We start from the raw sequence: 18,605 nt of genomic DNA on the forward strand, positions 1-18,605 counted from the left end.
TTTACCTGGGGCCAAACTAACAATTGGGCTTCCCTAATAGCTCAGTTCACGGACCACAGCCTTAAGCCATGCCATGTGGCGCCACCCAAGATGGGAGGGTCATGGTGGAGAGGTCTGACAGAATGTGGTCCACTGGAGAAGGGAATGGCAAACCACTTCAGTTTTCTTGCCTTGAGAACCCCATGAACAGTATGAAAAGGAAAAATGATAGGCCACTGAAAGGGGAACTCCCCGGGTCAGTAGGTGCCCAATATACTACTGGAGGTCAGTGGAGAAATAACTCCAGAAAGAATGAAGGGATGGAGCCAAAGCAAAAACAATACCCAGTTGTGGGTGTGACTGGTAATAGAAGCAAGGTCCAATGCTGTAAAGAGCAGTATTGCATAGGAACCCGGAATGTCAGGTTCCTATCCAATACCATCTTCATGGCAGATAGATGGGGAAACAGTGGAAACAGTGTCAGACTTTATTTTTGGGGGCTCCAAAATCACTGCAGATGGTGATTGCAGCCATGAAATTAAAAGACGCTTACTCCTTGGAAGGAAAGTTACTACCAACCTAGATAGCATATTGAAAAGCAGAAATATTACTTTGCCAACAAAGGTCTGTCTAGTCAAGGCTATGGTTTTTCCAGTGGTCATGTATGGATGTGAGAGTTGGACTGTGAAGAAAGCTGAGGGCTGAAGAATTGATGCTTTGAACTGTGGTGTTGGAGAAAACTCTTGGGAGTCCCTTGGACTGCAAGGAGACTCAACCAGTCCATCCCAAAGGAGATCAGTCCTGGGTGTTCATTGAAAGGACTGATGCTGAAGCTGAAATTCTAATACTTAGGCCACCTCATGCGAAGAGTTGACTCATTGGAAAAGACCCTGATGCTGGGAGGGATTGGTGGCAGGAGAAGGGGATGACAGAGGATGAGATGGCTGAATGCCATCACCGACTCAATGGACATGAGTTTGAGTGAACTCTGGGAGTTGGTGATGGACAGGGAGGCCTGGCGTGCTGTGATTCATGGGGTTGCAAATGTCGGACACGACTGAGCAACTGAACTGAACTGATAGCTCAGTTGGTAAAGAATCCACCTGCAACGCAGGAGACCCGGTTCGATTCCTGGATCGGGAAGATCCCCTGGAGAAGGGAAAGGCTACCCACTCCAGTATTCTGGCCTAGAGAATTCCATGGAGTCGCAAAGAGTCGGACATGACTGAGCCACTTTCAAACTAACAATTGGCCCCATAATAATCATAGAGATTAGTTCAACTATGCTTCCTCAAAGCTCAATAGAAGTACCCGGCACTGGGTAAATATTCAATCAATAATTCTTACACGAATAGGAGCATTTCTGCTGGAATATTTTCCGCAGGACCACTCTCCAGCCAATTCCAGGACCCAGAACCCCTTTCTCCTAGTAAAGACAGAGAGCTGACCAGGCCGCGTCAACACCTTGGAACAGAGTCCACAGCTTGGAACAGCTCGGAAAGGTACCTACCAAGTGCCACGCAAGCTTACGATTGGGCCGAGAATGAGAGGATGACAGGCATTCGGCCCAATAGGAGGTTGGAATTCGCAAGTATGGGCGTGGCCCGAACGGCTCCAGGGACGGCGCTCTGGCCGTGCGGAAGACTCCTCTGTGCGCTGCTCCGTCCCGCTTCCGGCTGATCTTTTTTCCGCTTCCGGTCCGGTACTGGCGTCTTTGCTGAGGGTCACATTGAGCTTCCAGCCACTTCAGGGGCATCTTTAGGTGAGTGTTGAGGGCTCGGGAACCTGGAACCCTATCTTGGAGGACTGAGGATCCCTACTGGAAAATGAAATGACTTTTCCATCCGGCGGTGGCCGACCTCCCGGAACCCTGGGGTCGTTTCAATTATTGGTCGTAACTGACGATTATTTGGTTCTTCTCGGATGCCTAGAACTTTCAAAGCGATTTATGTTGATTCATTTAAGCTTCCCTCCAACTCTATGAGATAAGGCCTGTTATTATCTCTTTTAGCTAGGAGGCAACTGAGGCTTAGATACTACTCAGTTTAGCTAGCGATCAGGATTTGAAATCATTAGGACTGCATTGCTGTTAATCACCAGGCCGCAGGCATTTCTCTCCCCGGCCCCTGACCCCCGAGGCTCGGCTGGGCTGCAGCCTGGCTTCCTGGTGACTCCCCACCCCCACCCCCCGCCCCTTGCACGTTCGAGGGGTTGCAGCGTCATCCCCAGTCCACCCTTACTCCCGAAATCAGATGGAGATGGCTTTCAAAACAACTCTTCGGACCGTGTCTATGTCACCGCGTCTAGTGTTACACATCCTCTGCTCCCAAAAAGACGCTACTCCGGTGCCCCAAATCCTTACCACTACCCTTGGTCGCTTGAATTTATTACTGGTCTACTTAACTTCTATGTAATACCACGACTCCTCAAATAATCTGGAATAGAGGCGGTGTCAGATTCCCTAATGAAAACCGTGTGTCACCTCATAAAAGATTATGGGACAGGTTTTTAACCCTAGGTCCACAGAATGGATGGAACTCAAGGGATGCTAGTGAATAGAGATAAATTTACATCTGCATTTTTGCCAGTTTCTCATTGATAATGTAGCATTTCCTTTGCTTGGGAATGGAGGCAGTAGCGGTAGTATTTGGCATCATCAGCAGTGAAAATCACAGGTCATCATATCATATATCCCATTATGTTCGCAGGTTTCACAGCATAACCCTTTTCAGGCATGATTATTTGAAACTGTGGTAGTTCATAAATCCTCAGCTACAGGTAATTGGTTTTCTTTGTGATCCTGTGCAGTTTTTAAATGCACTGAAACATATTCGGAGAAAGGGTTCATTAGATTCCTGAGGACTTCATGGCACCAATAGAGATTAAGAACCTTTGCATTGTAGGTTATGTTAGTGATGGAGTGCACCTCCACCCCATGTGTGCTGTATGACCTTGGGAAGTTGCTTAAACACCCTGTCTCTTGTCTGTGAAGCAGTGATAATAATAGTTCCTGTCTTTTGGAATAGCTTTAGGAGTAAAGCTTCCTTGCCTATAGTAAGCACTCAGTGAATATCAACTAGTGTTATTTTGGCCTGTTTTTTTTAACCAAGGAGTTGTCTACCCCCACACATCGTGCTGTGACTTCCATACCTGATGTGTTCTTGCCCAGCCCTTCACCTCTGTCTGTATGTTGAAAGGAAGGGGGTATTGGCTCGTTCACACCCAGCCCATTCTTCTCTGTCAGGCCTCCACTGGGCCTGGGTGGGCTGACAGCCCCGTGTCCAGGCCCTCAGGACCTCTGCCAGAATCCACTGTCTTTCCCGCCAGGAGTCAGCACTATGGCAGAAGACATCAAGACCAAAATCAAGAACTACCAGACTGCTCCTTTTGACAGCCGCTTCCCCAACCAGAACCAGACCAGGAACTGCTGGCAGAACTACCTGGGTGAGCAGGACTTGGGGTGGACGGGGGCAGTGTTGACCTTCCCCTGATCCCACACCTCATATCACTTACCTCTTGCCTCCTTATAGCCTCTTCTCTTTCATTCTGAACGTCCTACTTCACGGGGCCCATGCCCCCATCACCACCTGTGTTCAAGATCTGACCTAGGGTCACGAACTTTGGATCCCATAGTGATTTCCGCACCCCCCCACCCCCACAAGATATGTATATGTCTGTCTGTCTATATGGAATATAACATACTTATAGGAAGTACATAAACCATAATATACAGCTAAATGAATAACTCTAAATTGAATCCTCCATGTGATTATAATCTGGATAGAAAACTGGATACTGCCAGTCCTCTGAGCTCCCCTGTCTGCTGCATGCCGTCTCCTGAAAGCAACACTCTGCTCTCCCCACTAGAGTTGTAACCGCACAGACTTAGGGCAGTCATATTTTGGTTTTATCACCACTTTAAGGTTTGCTTCTTTGTGAACTTTATAAATACTGTGTGTTGTCTTATGCTTGGATTTCTTCATTCAATAGTTATGAAGATTCTTCCATGCTGTGGCATATATTTTGCTCATTTTTATTGTGTACCGTTTTCCAACATTTCATTCATGAACACTGGTGTGGTTTCCAGTTTAGGGCTCATATGAATGATGCTGCTATAATTGATGTAATTTGATGTCTTTGTGAATGCTTTCTGTCTTAGGGAGTGTGCCCAGGAGTGTAATACTTGGAATAATCTTTGAATTAATTTCCTACTATTAAAAACTAGATTATCCCCCTCCTTTCTCCTCTCCTGGATGCCAGCATCTTAGCATCAAGACCATCTTCCCCTTCCCTTGTCCTGGTTCTGGACTTCCATAATCCCCACACACACCTCTCAGGTTTCCCTGTTGTTCCTGACCCGGAAGTTCCAAGTTGAACAGTAGTTCTTTTTTCTTTTTTTTCTTGGCTACTCTGGGTCTCCTTTGTGATGCACGGGCTAGGCTTCCTTTCCCTGTGGGATCTTAGTTCCTCCTCCAGGCCATGAACCCAGATCCCCTGTAATGAATGGAAGGCGGATTCTTAACACCAGGGAAGTCCCAGACAGTAGTTCTTTATGGATTGCAAAATAAGCTTAGTGTGGTGTGTCTAGCCCTTTTCAGTACTACCCTTGTAAGGATATACTTTCTTTGTGAAACTTGGGAGTGGGGGGGATTCGTGTAACTGGTTGTGAAGTAAAAAGTATTTCTGAGTTTTGATCAGAAATGTGTTCCAGCCCTTGGTGTGGGCTGACCCTGATCTCTTTTCTTCATAGACTTCCACCGCTGTGAGAAGGCAATGACCGCTAAAGGAGGTGACGTCTCCGTGTGCGAATGGTACCGGCGTGTGTACAAGTCCCTCTGCCCCATATCCTGGGTAGGTGCCTCCTGGGGCCCTTGGGATGCCAGGGTGGGGTGGGGTTTTTGCCAAGGGCGTATGGTGACTTGGTGGGGGCTTTTTTGTGAGGGGCAGAGGGAGGACAAGGCTTCACACCGGCCATGGATGCACCTTTGCTTCTTCCTAGAATTGCCCGCCTTTCCTCCTTTCACCAGACCTCTCAACCAGCCAGGCTCTCAGCCAAGGCAGCCAGATCCATCTCACCCAGGTGCTCTACAAGTACATGCCCTGTCCCTGTGGAGCTCATCCGCTTTTGGAGTCTTGTCCTTTCTTTATATGAACATTTCCAAGTGTGTATAAAAGTAGAATAATTCAGTCAGTTCAGTTGCTCAGTCGTGTCCGACTATTTGCGACCCCATGAATCGCAGCACGCCAGGCCTCCCTGTCCATCACCAACTCCCAGAGTTCACCCAAACTCATGTGCATCAAGTCGGGCCATCCAGCCATCTCATCCTCTGTTGTCCCCTTCTCCTCCTGCCCCCAATCCCTCCCAGCATCAGAGTCTTTTCCAATGAGTCAGCTCTTCGCAACTCTCAAGAGTCTTCTCCAGCACCACAGTTCAAAAGCATTAATTCTTCAGGGCTCAGCCTTCTTCACAGTCCAACTCTCACATCCATACATGACCACTGAAAAAAACCACAGCCTTGACTAGATGGACCTTTGTTGGCAGAGTAATATCTCTGCTTTTTAATATGCTATCTAGGTTGGTCATAACTTTCCTTCCAAGGAGTAAGCGTCTTTTAATTTCATGGCTGCAGTCATCATCTGCAATGATTTTGGAGCCCCCAAAAATAAAGTCTGACACTGTTTCCACTGTTTTCCCATCTATTTCCCATGAAGTGATGGGACCAGATGCCATGATCTTCGTTTTCTGAATGTTGACCTTTAAGCCAACTTTTTCACTCTCCACTTTGACTTTCATCAAGAGGCTTTTTAGTTCCTCTTCACTTTCTGTCATAAGGTTGATGTTATCTGCATATCTGAGGTTATTGATATTTCTCCTGGCAGTCTTGATTCCAGCTTGTACTTCTTCCAGCCCAGTGTTTCTCATGAATAATTAAGTGACCCCAAATATACCCATCACCCAAACTGAGTAGTTAGTTCAAGATTTCTCCACGTCTCCTCCATCTATCCCCACCCCCACCCCATTTTCTTTGGCTGCCCTGGGTCTGTGTCGCAGCACATGGGCTCTTTGTTGTGACATGCGAGGGGACTTCTCTAGTTACAGGGCACAGGCTTAGTTGTCCAACCAAAGATCAAACCTGAGTCCCCTGCACTGGAAGGCAGATTCTCAACCACGGGACCCTAGGGAAGTCCCATCTGTCCTTTTTGTTTCTTTCCTTGGCTGGAGTATTCTGAAGCAAATCCCAGATCTGTCATTTCACCCCTGCCTACTTCTGTGTGCATCTCTAAAACTAGGGATGCAGTGAGGCAGTCTTCTAGGCCTGATCCAACCAGACCTGTTGTTACTATTTGATACTCTGCCATACCCTCTTTTTTTTTTTAGTAAAATATTACTTTATTTCATCAAGTCGAAGACCCCATTGACTACAGGAAACACTTAGAGATGTTTAAATCTTTTTTTATTTTAATGCTGGAAATGAATATGACAAGCATGCTAATTTCAGAGATGTTAAAATGAAAAAATGTGTCTTAAAATCAGAATATGATATTATTACAAAACTAACAGTGCTCATTTTTAAAAACAAAACAAATATGAGCAATACAGTAAAATAAAAATTAGATCTACTTGCGTTCCTCAGTCCCCCTCTCCCCTTGTTGCTGCTGCTGCTAAGTTGCTTCAGTCGTGTCCGACTCTGTGCGACCCCATAGACGGCAGCTCACCAGGCTCCCCCGTCCCTGGGACTCTGCAGGCAAGAACACTGGAGTGGGTTGCCATTTCCTCCTCCAGTGCATGAAAGTGAAAAGTGAAAGTGAAGTCGTTCAGTCGTGTCCAACTCCTAGCAACCCCATGGACTACAGCCCACCAGGCTCCTCCATCCATGGGACTTTCCAGGCAAGAGTACTGGAGTGGGGTGCCATTGCCTTCTCCACCCTCTCCCCTTAGGTAACAATTATTAGCAGATTCCTTTTTCTGTGTATACATTTATCATTCATAAGCCTATGGAACTTCTGTGTAAGGATGGGTCATACTGTATAGTCTGTCCTATGTCTTGCTTTGACTTATCAACATGTTTTGAGCCTTTTTTTTTTTTTATGACATTGCCTATAGATCTACCTCATTTTTGTTTGTTTCTTTCCTTTTTTAAAATTTTTTGGCCATTCTGCATGGCATGTGGAATCTTAGTTTCCCAACCAGGGATCGAACCCTCACCCCCTGTAGTAGAAGCACAGAGTCTTAACCACTTGATTGCCAAGGAAGTTCTTAATATACAGATGCTTTTATTCAACTGGTCCCCTTGGATTATGTTCCCATTTTTCAGTATTTTAAACATCTATGATGTGCATCTTTGGGGCCTGTTTGTTGAGAACAGACTGCCTTAATTCACTTTTCCTCAGCCTGTTTGGTACCTCACACCTCTCCAGCCACACACTCTTAAGTGCCTTTGCATACCCACTCCCCTCTCAGGATTTCTCCTTGTCCCTACATGATCTTGGGTAGCATCCACCCTCCAGCCTCTGGGCCTGCATTGGATGGGTGCACACTGGCCCAGGCGCTAGGAAGTGTGCTTCTGGACCCAGTGCTGCCCCATACCCCAGTCCCTGGCACCAGGGCCTACCGTTACCTGGGGATCATCAGATTATGTGGTCCATCCCCTCAAGCACTCACTGTATCTGCCTCCTTAGCCCTTCTTAGGGCTGGATATGAACACATTTTTTTTAACACACTCTTTATACCCAGCAGGCCTGACTTCTTTGTTCTAGAAATTGGTGACACAAAAATAACTGTTTTGTTAATGCTGTTTGTTTTTGTTTTTTATAAGAATGAAACCACTTCATAAAAACTTAAGAAATAGAGGAAGGGTAAAAAATTGTTCTTCATCCTCCTGATCTGGCTGATCATAATGTAACATCTTCCAAGTGTTTCCTGTGTGTTTTTAAAAATTAGTCTCTAACCCCAAAATGTGTATTTGGAGAAGAATGGGGGTGAGAGTCCAGCACTTTTTGTGTATGAGCATTTAAAACATTTTTGCTTATCAGCTTTTCTCTTTTTCTCTTTTGCCACATCTTGAGGCTTTCAAGATCTTAGTTCCCCCATCAGGGATTGAACCCCGGCCCCCACAGCAGTGAAAGCCCTGAATCCTAACCACTAGGCCACCAGGGAACTAACTGCCTTTTATTTTCCAGTGTTAAAACATCTGTAGTTTCTCCATGAAAAATTCAGTGGCTTTTTGGAAAGCTTCAAAACAAGTTTTTATGGTGTAGAAAGTGGAAATCTCCTAAGTCATCCCCTTTCTGAATCCAAAGTTAACTTCCCTTCGAAATTTGGTATAAATCTTCCACTTCCTTTTCTGTGTGCTAATGTTTGTATAGGTGTGGGTATATATTTATATGCTTTTAAAATACAGTTATGGATCATACTTGAGATACTGTCTTATCTTTGGCTTTTTTACTTTGTTTTATTTTCGTGTCAGTACAACCTGCTCGATTACTGGGTAGCCATTGTCTTTCATAGTTAAAAAATAGTTCCTTCCCCTTTAACTGGACTCAGTCTTTTTTCACTATTTTAAATGATAACTGCAGTGTGCAGTTCCACTACAGGAAATATTTTTCATCTGCTTTCCATGAAGTGAGATTATTGAGCAAAGACTAATTTGACAAAGGATCAGATCAGCCTAGTCCTTCAATATAAAAGAAGGTGAGCAGGGGTAGATAGTGCTCAGTGTTGGTGGTTCTGTAGACTGGTCCAGTCGCTTTTAAGATCCATCCTGAGGCAGGATCTTTCAAAATTAAAAAAATCATACTGCAGATATGGCCTTTTCACCTCTACACATCCTGTAAAAATGTGTACGAAGACATCCACTGCAGAGTGGTTTGTAATGGGGAACATTCGGAAACATGTTGAATAAATGGATATTCATCTTGATCTTTATGACAGAATACAGAAAGAGCTCTAAGACTCATGAAAAAATCAAGTAGCAGGACAGTTTAAGTACAGAGTATTTGTGATGTATGGTGTATGTGTGTGTAAATAAAACAGGCACTTACTGAAGGCACTTAAATGTTGTATTTTATGTCATAAAAGGGCAAACATGTTAAAAACAGATAGGTCCTTTTATCAGGATCGTCATTTTACAGAATTGGAAACTGGAGCCCTGAAAGGTTGAGTGATGTGCCTGAGGAGATCACAGCTGGGAAGTGATGGCGTGGGGGTTCAGACTGTCTTCCTTGTCCATGCACTTAGCCATTCCTCTGCTGTATCGCATGTGAGTGTGCATGTGTGTATAAAAATGTGCTTCTGACTGCCTGTAGGAGGGTTCACACGTTGCAGAGCATTAGTTCTAGGTAGTGTTAACAGTTTGCTGTGGGCCTTTCTGTTAGGTTTCATAGGTGTGCACACATACATGAGCAATAGTGGGATCACGCTGTATATCCAGTTTGGATCTTTTTGCACTTGATTGTATATCTTGGAGATGCATTCCTGCTGAAGTATAGATAGCCTCTTTCCCCCACCCCCCCGCCCCACAGCTGCCCAGTATTCCTTCTTCCCTCTGTTCTGTCAGACATCATTGAGTGTTGACTTTGGGGTTCCTGAAGCAGGGCACACACAGTCATACTCCTGAAGCTCTGTACACACGTCTCCCCATGGACAGCTCGGCTATGAGTCTGCCTGATACTCCTCTCCACCCACCTTCCACCTCCTCTCCCCTCAGTGCGTCAGCTCATTCAAGGCATTGATTTTTGTCCTTCTGGGTCAGTATTGGTCCCGTGACTCCTGGAACAGCTGCCACTATTGACATATAGCAGGTACTGGGGTTCCTTGTTGACTGAACAGGTGGGCAGACTAAGGAAGGTGAAGAAGTCCGCCCATCTAGTTTCCCTGTGGAGGAAGGAAGTAACACTGGCTGTCTATCTACAGGTGTCAACTTGGGACGATCGCCGGGCAGAAGGCACATTTCCTGGGAAGATCTGAACTGGCTCCATCCCACCTCCTCTGTCCTCCGTCCTTCTCCCCAGGGTGGTGAAGGGGGACCGGGGTACATGGTGATCCCCACCCTGGGATCCTGAATCATGGTATAACTAATAATAAATGCTCGTTGGAAACGTGTAAGGCTGTGTATGTGTAAAAGAGCTGGACGATGGGGCCAGAAGCGGGGTGGAATTAGTACCATGATCAGTAAAGGGGACTGAATTCAGGGTGGGGTTTTTTGTTTTTTGTTTGTTTTTCTTTGAATAAACTTTGACCACCTCTTCTTTACCAGACAATAGAGTGAATGATTATACAAAATAACTTCAAGTTACCGTATGTGCTAAAATTTATCCATACGTTCTGCTTTGTTATGTACAATTTTTAAAACTTACATTTTGAATCACACGAAAATAGTATAATAAAAACTATCACCTAGCTCAGCAGTGATCAACAAATGACCAATTAGTTTCATCTCAGCTGCTTCTCTTTACTAGGTTATTTTATTTAGTTATTCCCACGCCACCCAGGTTGTGGGATCTTAGTTCCCCAACCAGGGATTGAACCTAGACCCTTGGCAATACAAGTGCCAAGTCCTAACCCTGGACCACCAGGGAATTCCCTATCTAGATAATTTTAAAGCAAATACTGGAGATCATATTTTATCTAGAAATATGGTACAGATTTATTTTAATCATAATTACATCTAAAAACTAAGAAGTTCTTAATATTGTCTAATAAGCAGTCTAATGTGCAATGTGTTAATTTCTCCCAGTTTTCTAGGCCTCCTGTATTGATCATAGTGACGATTGGAAGTCATGTAAGTAGACCAAGTTAAGAATTGTCCTTTCTTGACATCCCCAAAGGAATTGTCACACAACAGTACAAATTATCATCCACTGCAAACTTGTCAATAGGGAATTCCTCAGACAGCGTGACAGCTAGCGTACCGTGTTGTGGTCAGATTGATGTTTTCTCAAGTCAGTCAGTTCAGTCACTCAGTCGTGTCTGGCTCTTTGTAACTCCATGGACTGCAGCACGCCAGGCTTCCCTGTCCATCACCAACTTCCAGAGCTTGCTCAAACTCGTTCATTGAATTGGTGATGCCATCCAACCATCTCATCCTCTGTCATCCCCTTTTCCTCCTGTCTTCAATCTTTCCCAGCATCAGGGTCTTCTCCAATGAGTCAGTTCTTCACATCAGGTGGCTAAAGTATTGGAGTTTCAGCTTTAGCATCAGTCCTTCCAATTCAGGACTTCCAATTCAGGACTGATTTCCTTCAGGATGGACTGGTTGGATCTCTTTGCAGTCCAAGGGACTCAAGAGTCTTCTCCAGTACCACAGTTCAAAAGCATCAGTTCTTCGGCACTCAGCTTTCTTTATACTCCCAACTCTCACATCCATACATGACTACTGGAAAAACCATAGCTTTGACTAGATGGACCTTTGTCAGCCAAGTAATGGAGAAGGCAGTGGCACCCCACTCCAGTACTCTTGCCTGGAAAATCCCATGGATGGAGGAGCCTGATGGGCTGTAGTCCATGGGGTCGCTAAGAGCCGGACACGACTGAGCGACTTCCCTTTCACTCTTCACTTTCATGCTTTGGAGAAGGAAATGGCAACCCACTCCAGTGTTCTTGCCTGGAGAATCCCAGGGACGGGGGAGCCTGGTGGGCTGCCGTCTATGGGGTCGCACAGAGTTGGACACGACCGAAGCGACTTAGCAGTAGCAGCAGCCAAGTAATGTCTCTGCTTTTTAATATGCTGTCTAGGTTGGTCATAGCTTTTCTTCCAGAGAGCAAACGTTTAATTTCATGGCTGCAGTCACCATCGGCAGTGATTTTGGAGCCCAGGTCTGTCTCTGTTTCCATTGTTTCCCCATTTATTTGCCATGAAGTGATGGGACCAACTGCCATGATCTTAGTTTTTTGAATGTTCAGTTTTAAGCCAGCTTTTTCACTCTCCTCTTTTATCAAGAGGCTGTTTAGTTCTTCACTTTCTGCCATAAGTGTGGTGTCATCTGCATGTCTGAGGTTATTGATATTTCTCCCAGCAGTCTTGATTCCACCTTGTGCTTCATCCAGCCCAGCATTTTGCTTGATGTACTCTGAATATAAGTTAAATAAGCAGGGTGACAATAAATGGTTGTTTTACAAACTTATGTTCAAAAGAGCAGAGAGATGATTCTCATATTGAGGAACAATGGCCCTGTGAGAGTGCTCCTGAAACGGCCACCCATGTGGAGGGGGGGCTGTAAACCAATGGGCCTAGTGAGCACAGAGAAACTAGAAGCTTCTGGCATGTGTTGGGAATAGGAAAGAATGTAAACATGGTGAAATTTCAAATGAATACAGTCCAGTGAAAAACCAAGATGTAGGACTTCCCTTGACCCCACCTACCCAGTTCTGCCCAGAGGCTGCCACCATGAGCAGTTCCAGAGATTGCCCAGAGAAGCATCTAGAAACATAAATACGGATTCTGTCTATAGTTGGTTTGATAAGCATTCACACAGCTCTCCATTTCCTCTTTGATCTCCCACTGCTCGTGTGCTCTAGCAGTTCCAACTGCCCTGCTCTTCATTGTGACAGGAACTGGGAGGTAACGAGGTCAGCGCACTAAGCTGGCTCCAACCGCAAGGTCTGCACCCGCCGCTTGCTCTGTCTGCAGTGCTTTCCCACGAGCTAGCCACTCGGCTTGCTCCCTCCTGCATTCAGGTCTTCCCAGGTACCATGAAGTGAGCTCTTCCCTGACCACTCGACCTACCAATTCACCTCCACACACACGGAATTCCCTGGCAGTCCAGTGGTTAGGACTCCACACTGACTGCCAAGAGAATTGGGATCCTGCAAGAAGGGCCAAAAAAACAAAACACACACTTTGCAGCCCTCACCCCTTTCATTTCTTAAGCACTTACCACTAATATTCCCTACATTCTATCCCTTGATAATCATCTCCCCACCACTAAAACATAATTTGCACAAGGGCAAGGAATATGTATATTCCGTCTTCATCTTATTGCCCTGTTAGTGGGGGCCACTATTTGTCTCCTCTGAAAAGATCTGGCAGGTGACCTGTGGGATGATACTATGGAGAACAGTTCCACCACGACAGCCTTGCACAGTACAGTACTGTTAACTTGTAAGCACAATGTTGGACAGCAGACCTTTAGAATTTATTCATCTTGTATAACTGAAACTTTATATCCATTGATTAGTAATTTCCCCATTTTCCTCATCACTCCCCATCCCCTGGCAATCACCATTCTACTCTCTGCTTTAATGTCTGACTATTTTCCTCTTTTTTAAAAAAATATTTTTATTTATTTGGTGGTGTCAGGTCTTAGTCATAGCATGTGGGATCTACTTCCTTGACCAGGGATCAAACCCAGTGCCCCTGCACTGGGAGCATGGAGTCTTAGCTGTTAGGCCACCAGGGAAGTCCCTTCATTACCTGTGATAAGTGGAATTATACACTATTTGTTGTTCTGTGACTGGTTTATTTCATGCAGCACCGGGTCCTCTAGGTTCATCCGTGTTGTGTATTGCGGGATTTCCTGCCTTTCTAAGGCTGAAGGATATTCCATTGTATATATAGATCATGCTCCCTCTGTCAGGAATGTTCTTTTCTGCCTTTTACCTGCCAGCCCATCTCCTCCTCCAATGTCCCTTCCTCCAGGAAGCCTTCCTCTGCACCCTCGGCTGGGTTGGACACTTCCTTTGGGTTCACACATTCCCTTTGTTTTCCCCATGGCGCCCCTGACCTCTTGGCCTGAGCGTCCTCGCTTGGTCACTCTGGCATCCCCTTGACCGTGCTGAGCTATCACTCTCTGGTGACTGTCTGTCCACACAACTCCCTCCACCCCTGCCTGCCGCCAGCCCCTTCTTCCGTGAGCTTGTGAGGGCAGGGACAGAGCCATCTTGATCACCGCTGTGTTCCCAGCCTTGCCTCCCACAGAACTGGGAGAAAATTCAGTATGTGCATCAGATCCTTAATGCTTAGTTCAGGCCTGATCACATACTTGGTGGTTGATAAATCTGAGAAAGAAAAAAGGTCTTCCCTTAGTCCAGTGGCTAAGACTCCAAGCTCCCAATGCAAGGGGCCTGGGTTCAATCCCTGGTCAAGGAACTAGATCCCACATGCTGCAATGAAGAGTTTGCATGCTGTAACTAAAGATCCTACATGCTGCAACTAAGACCTTGCACAGCCAAGTGAATACATATTAAAAAAAAAAAAAGAAATAAAAAGGCCTTTTGACCACACTGCTCTCCTGCTTTCCTCCTTGCTTCACCACCTCACAGCACGTCCTAGTCTTCCCTGACTCCTCTCTCTACCCCTGCTTCCCTTCCTCTCTCCCCATCAAGCCACCCTTCACACTGGCCCCATTCAGCTCTGAAGCTTCACTTTCTTGGGCGTAATGCCCATCTCTCGCACCCTTACCCATGAATTTCAGGTCTTCCCTTGCTCAGCTGACCCAAAGGAGCACCTGAGATTTCAGCTTCTCCTTATCACCTTGGCACCCAAGCTTCAGGTTTCAGAATGTTGCTAAGTCTGTGTACCTCTGTTCTGCCATTGATGGCGTTTTCCTATATCCTCTTTGATAAGTTCATTTGGAAAGGAAATTTTAACCTATGGCATATTCTTGCAAAAGAATGGATGAAGTAGAGCCACATAGTTCAGTTCAGTCACTCAGTCGTGTCCGACTCTTTGCGACCCCATGAATCGCAGCACGCCAGGCCTCCCTGTCCATCACCAACGTATTAGGTGATGTATAAATCTCAAAAGCGTAACGCTGAGGTGCAAAAAAAATCAATTGTAGCACAAGACACAATTTATTTAAAGTTTACCCCCAAATCTAAAACTGTTCTATATACAGACATAGAGAACAAATGCATGGACACCAAAGTGGGGAAGGGGATTGGGGTGAATTGGCAGATTGGGATTGATTTATTTACACTTATATACACTATTTGAAGAAGGAAATGGCAACCCACTCCAGTACTCTTGTCTGGAAAATCCCATGGATGAAGGAGCCTGGTAGGCTATATAGTCCATGGGGTTGCAAAGAGTTGGACACAACTGAGCAACTTCACTCACTCATATACACTACTGTGTATAAAATCACTAGTGAGAAACCACTGTATAGCTCAGAGAACTCTACTCAGAGCTCTGTGGTGACCTAAATGGGAAGGAAATCCAAAAACGAGGGGCTATACGTATACATATAGCTGATTCACTTTGCTCCACAGCAGAAACTAACACGTTGTTAAAAGTAACTATACTCCAGTAAAAATAAAGCTATTCTATACATCGTTGATGAATACATGCATGTATATTAAAAATGTGAAAGCGTGCATAGGAGTAGAAACCTCAAACACTAACAAACATTTGAAAAGATACTCAAAATCCTCAGTCATAAAATGGAGTGAGAATGGAAATAACTGCATGTATCACTTTATACCAAATTACTCTTGTCAAAAACTAGAAAGCTGAGTAATGTCAAGCGTGGATGGTGAGGGAAGGATACAAGAACCCTTGTGAACTGTTGGTTGGAGTGTAAAGGAGACAGCCATTGTGAAAAGCAAACTGCCGCATACATACCCAGGACCCAGAAATTCTGCTCCCTAAGAAAGAGACACAAGCATCTGTCTACAGGGCCACACATGAGAGTGCTCGTTGCCGCATTATTTACAGTGGGAATGGTGGAGGTGGTGGAGTTGGAAGTAGCCTGACTGTCCTCTCTGGGGAGGAGACAGTAAGCTGTGAGGGATGCACCAGAGGTGTCCCAAGCAACCATCAGAAGCCACGGACTCAATGAGCCCAGAGTAACAATGATGGCCCTTAATAACACTAGTGCTCAGCAAGAAAAATAAGATTAGGATAAACTATTAACACAATCATGGGGAGATAAATTAGAACAGACATGCGCTGGACACAGTGGTACTCATTTTACAAGAACTCACTCAACAACAACAAAAAATACTATATGAACATATTAGAATGTTTGTCAGTAGCAGGTGGGGCACCAAAAGAGACTGGGATACGGAGACTGAGGGAATACATAAAAATTTTTTGAATATTTGTTATTGGTCAGTTACATGTGTGATCCATTCATGTAGCCTGTTCTTGTTTCAGCTGAAGTGGTAGTGGTGGTTTAGTCAGTAAGTCATGTCCAACTCTTTTTGAACCCATGGGCTGTAGCCCACCAGGCTCCTCTGTCCATGGGATTCTCCAGGCAAGAATACTGGAGAGAGTTGACCTTTCCTCCTCCAAGGGATCTTCCTGACCCAGGGATGGAACCCCCATCTCCTGCAGAGCAGATGGATTCTTTACCATCTGAGCCACTGGTGAAGGCCAGAATACATTAAATTTAAATCAAGAGATATCTTGCGGGGGATAATGAACTATAAACTGAGGGTGTGGGATTAATGCAATCCATGACACCTGCAATCTAAAAAGGAAGACAAGGGAAGGGATGTAGAGGAGGAGGAGTCCCAAATTTAGTAGTGAAGTTGTCTCTGGGCAGGAGGTGACTTCAAATGCCATCTGCGATGTGTGCACCTTAGAAAACCATCTGCAGTGAATACAATAAAATAGACTTGACGAAGCTGGGAAGTGAGGATGTTGGTGTCAGTTACATGATCTCTCCGTTTTCTTCTATACTGAAATATTTATAATAAATTTGAGAAAACTTTCCTTTCACCACTGACCAGGGAAAACAAAACACATCAGAAAGACTGGTTAGAAGTGGCTCATTTTCATATAACTTTTATATCATTTCGTGCCATTTCATTTTCTGTTCATGGAGCACCTAAAATTATCTTGTGTGCCTTCTTTGGGAAACACCACTTTTAACACGTCAAATATGTTTCTTTTGAAAGAATCTACCCTCTCTTATTTATTTTTGTCTGTGTTGAGTCTTCATTGCTATGAGTGGGGCTTTCTCTAGTTGTGGCGAGCAGGGGCTACTCTTCACTGCGGTGCGGGGCTTCTCATTATGGTGGCTCCTTTTGCTGCAGAGCACAGGATCTAGGCACACAGGCTTCAGTAGTTGTGTCTCGCAGGCTCTAGAGCACCGCCTCTAATAGGCTCTAGAGCACTAGCTTAGTTGCTGCAAGGCATGTGGAATCCTCCCAGAACAGAACCTGTGTCCCCTGCATTGGCAGGCAGATTCTTCTTTTTTTTTTTTTGGCAGGTAGATTCTTAACCACTGGACCACTAGGGAATTCTTGATCTACCCTCTTTCGAAGGCATTGGAATTAAAAAAAAAACAGAAAAGTGCACTTATCATGAGGGTACTGCTTGATGAATTTTCAGTCTGAACACACTTGCGTAACTGGTATCCAGATTCAGAAAGAGAAGTCCCTTTCCTGTCCCCTACAGTCACATCCCATGGGTAACCACTCCCTGACTTTTATCACTCTATTGCTTTTGCCTGTTCTAGAACTTCCTATCTAGAATCATATAGTGATAGTCTTTCAAGTGTGGCTTGTTTCATTTAGAGTAATGCTTTTGAGATTTATCCCTGTGGTGGGATGTATCCATAATTCATTCCCTCTTGTTGAATAGTATCTGGTAATATGCATGTACCATCATGGACTTATCCAGCCTCCTGTTAAGGGGCATTTGGGTGGTTTCCAATGTGGAATACATTCACAGCATCCAGTAGATGGAAGTGGCGAAATTCCCACGGACAAATGGCTGGATCGTGTGTAGGTGTTTGTCATCTTAAGAAGAGCTTGGCACTGTGGCTTTTATCATCAGCATTCTGAACATCTGAGTAATTAGCACTTGAAATCTTCTTGCTTTGAAGACTAGCTTATATAATAATAAGAAAGAATGGTGAAAATTCAACCTTGACATCAAAATACACTGGGTTCTTGTTTCAGAGAATAGATCCCTTTTATGACAGGTAACATGTTAATGCCCCCACTGACAACAACTTTTTGCTTTTATTAGACTTTATATAACATCCAATTACTTATAGTTATGAACTATTTGAAAATAAAAATATTTCATTATCAGCATGGCCCTATTATTTTGCAAGTTATTTTAGCTAAAACTTATAAAATGTATTTGACAGGTTATATACATTATTATTTTAATGTTCTCCTTAGTCCTTAATATAGATGTAAGTCATCAGAGAAAAACTATTTTAAATGTGAAGTGGATTGACTAAAAATCACATTATCCATTTTGGCTGGAAAACATCTCTTGTGTCTTATTACCAAGCTAGTATCCTTTTTTTTTTTTTTTCCCGGCCGCCGCGCTTGTGGGATCTTGGTTCCACGTGCACGTGTGCTAAGTCTCTTTAGTCCTTTCCGACTTTGGGACCCCATGGACTGTAGGCCGCCAGGTTCCTCTGTCCATGGCATGCATTTTCCAGGCAAGAATACTGGAATAGGTTGCCATGGACTCCTGCGGGGTCTTCCTGACGCAGGAATTGAACCAGCGGTTCCTACATCTCCTGCATTGGCAGGCGGATTCTTTACCAGTAGCGCCACCCCGAGATGTAAGCTGAACCCCGTGCATTGGAAGCCGTGGATTCTTAACCACCAGGGCAGTCCCACCAAGCCAGTATCTTGACGATGGAATTTTAAGTAGCGTTTGTGTGCCCATTTCTCACACACTGGGGGAGCCAAAACCCAGAGAGAAAATCCAGCAAAC

General features: G+C 44.8%; 1 protein-coding gene and 1 non-coding gene across 4 annotated transcripts; one reads left to right on the forward strand and one right to left on the reverse strand.

The window, feature by feature from the left end:
• The first annotated feature begins 1,584 nt into the window (after positions 1–1,584).
• Positions 1,585–10,080, forward strand: LOC129631470 (cytochrome c oxidase subunit 6B1). Of its 3 annotated transcripts, none has more exons than XM_055552499.1 (4): positions 1,585–1,741; positions 3,307–3,423; positions 4,730–4,830; positions 9,893–10,080. In XM_055552499.1, exons 2-4 carry the CDS (start codon positions 3,318–3,320, stop codon positions 9,944–9,946), a joined length of 261 nt encoding a protein of 86 aa, XP_055408474.1. In that variant the 5' UTR covers positions 1,585–1,741; positions 3,307–3,317; the 3' UTR covers positions 9,947–10,080. The 3 variants fall into 3 exon arrangements, with proteins under 3 accessions (XP_055408474.1, XP_055408475.1, XP_055408477.1); XM_055552500.1 differs by having other exon boundaries at positions 1,593–1,741; positions 3,224–3,423; XM_055552502.1 differs by lacking the exon at positions 1,585–1,741 and adding an exon at positions 2,733–2,757.
• A 405-nt stretch (positions 10,081–10,485) lies between these two features.
• Positions 10,486–10,557, reverse strand: TRNAT-UGU (transfer RNA threonine (anticodon UGU)). The gene has a single exon. It is a non-coding gene; the product is annotated as a tRNA-Thr (tRNA).
• Positions 10,558–18,605: the final 8,048 nt, after the last annotated feature.

The sequence above is a fragment of the Bubalus kerabau genome, chromosome 17 (genome assembly GCF_029407905.1).
Source record: "Bubalus kerabau isolate K-KA32 ecotype Philippines breed swamp buffalo chromosome 17, PCC_UOA_SB_1v2, whole genome shotgun sequence".
Taxonomy (NCBI): Eukaryota; Metazoa; Chordata; class Mammalia; order Artiodactyla; family Bovidae; genus Bubalus; species Bubalus kerabau.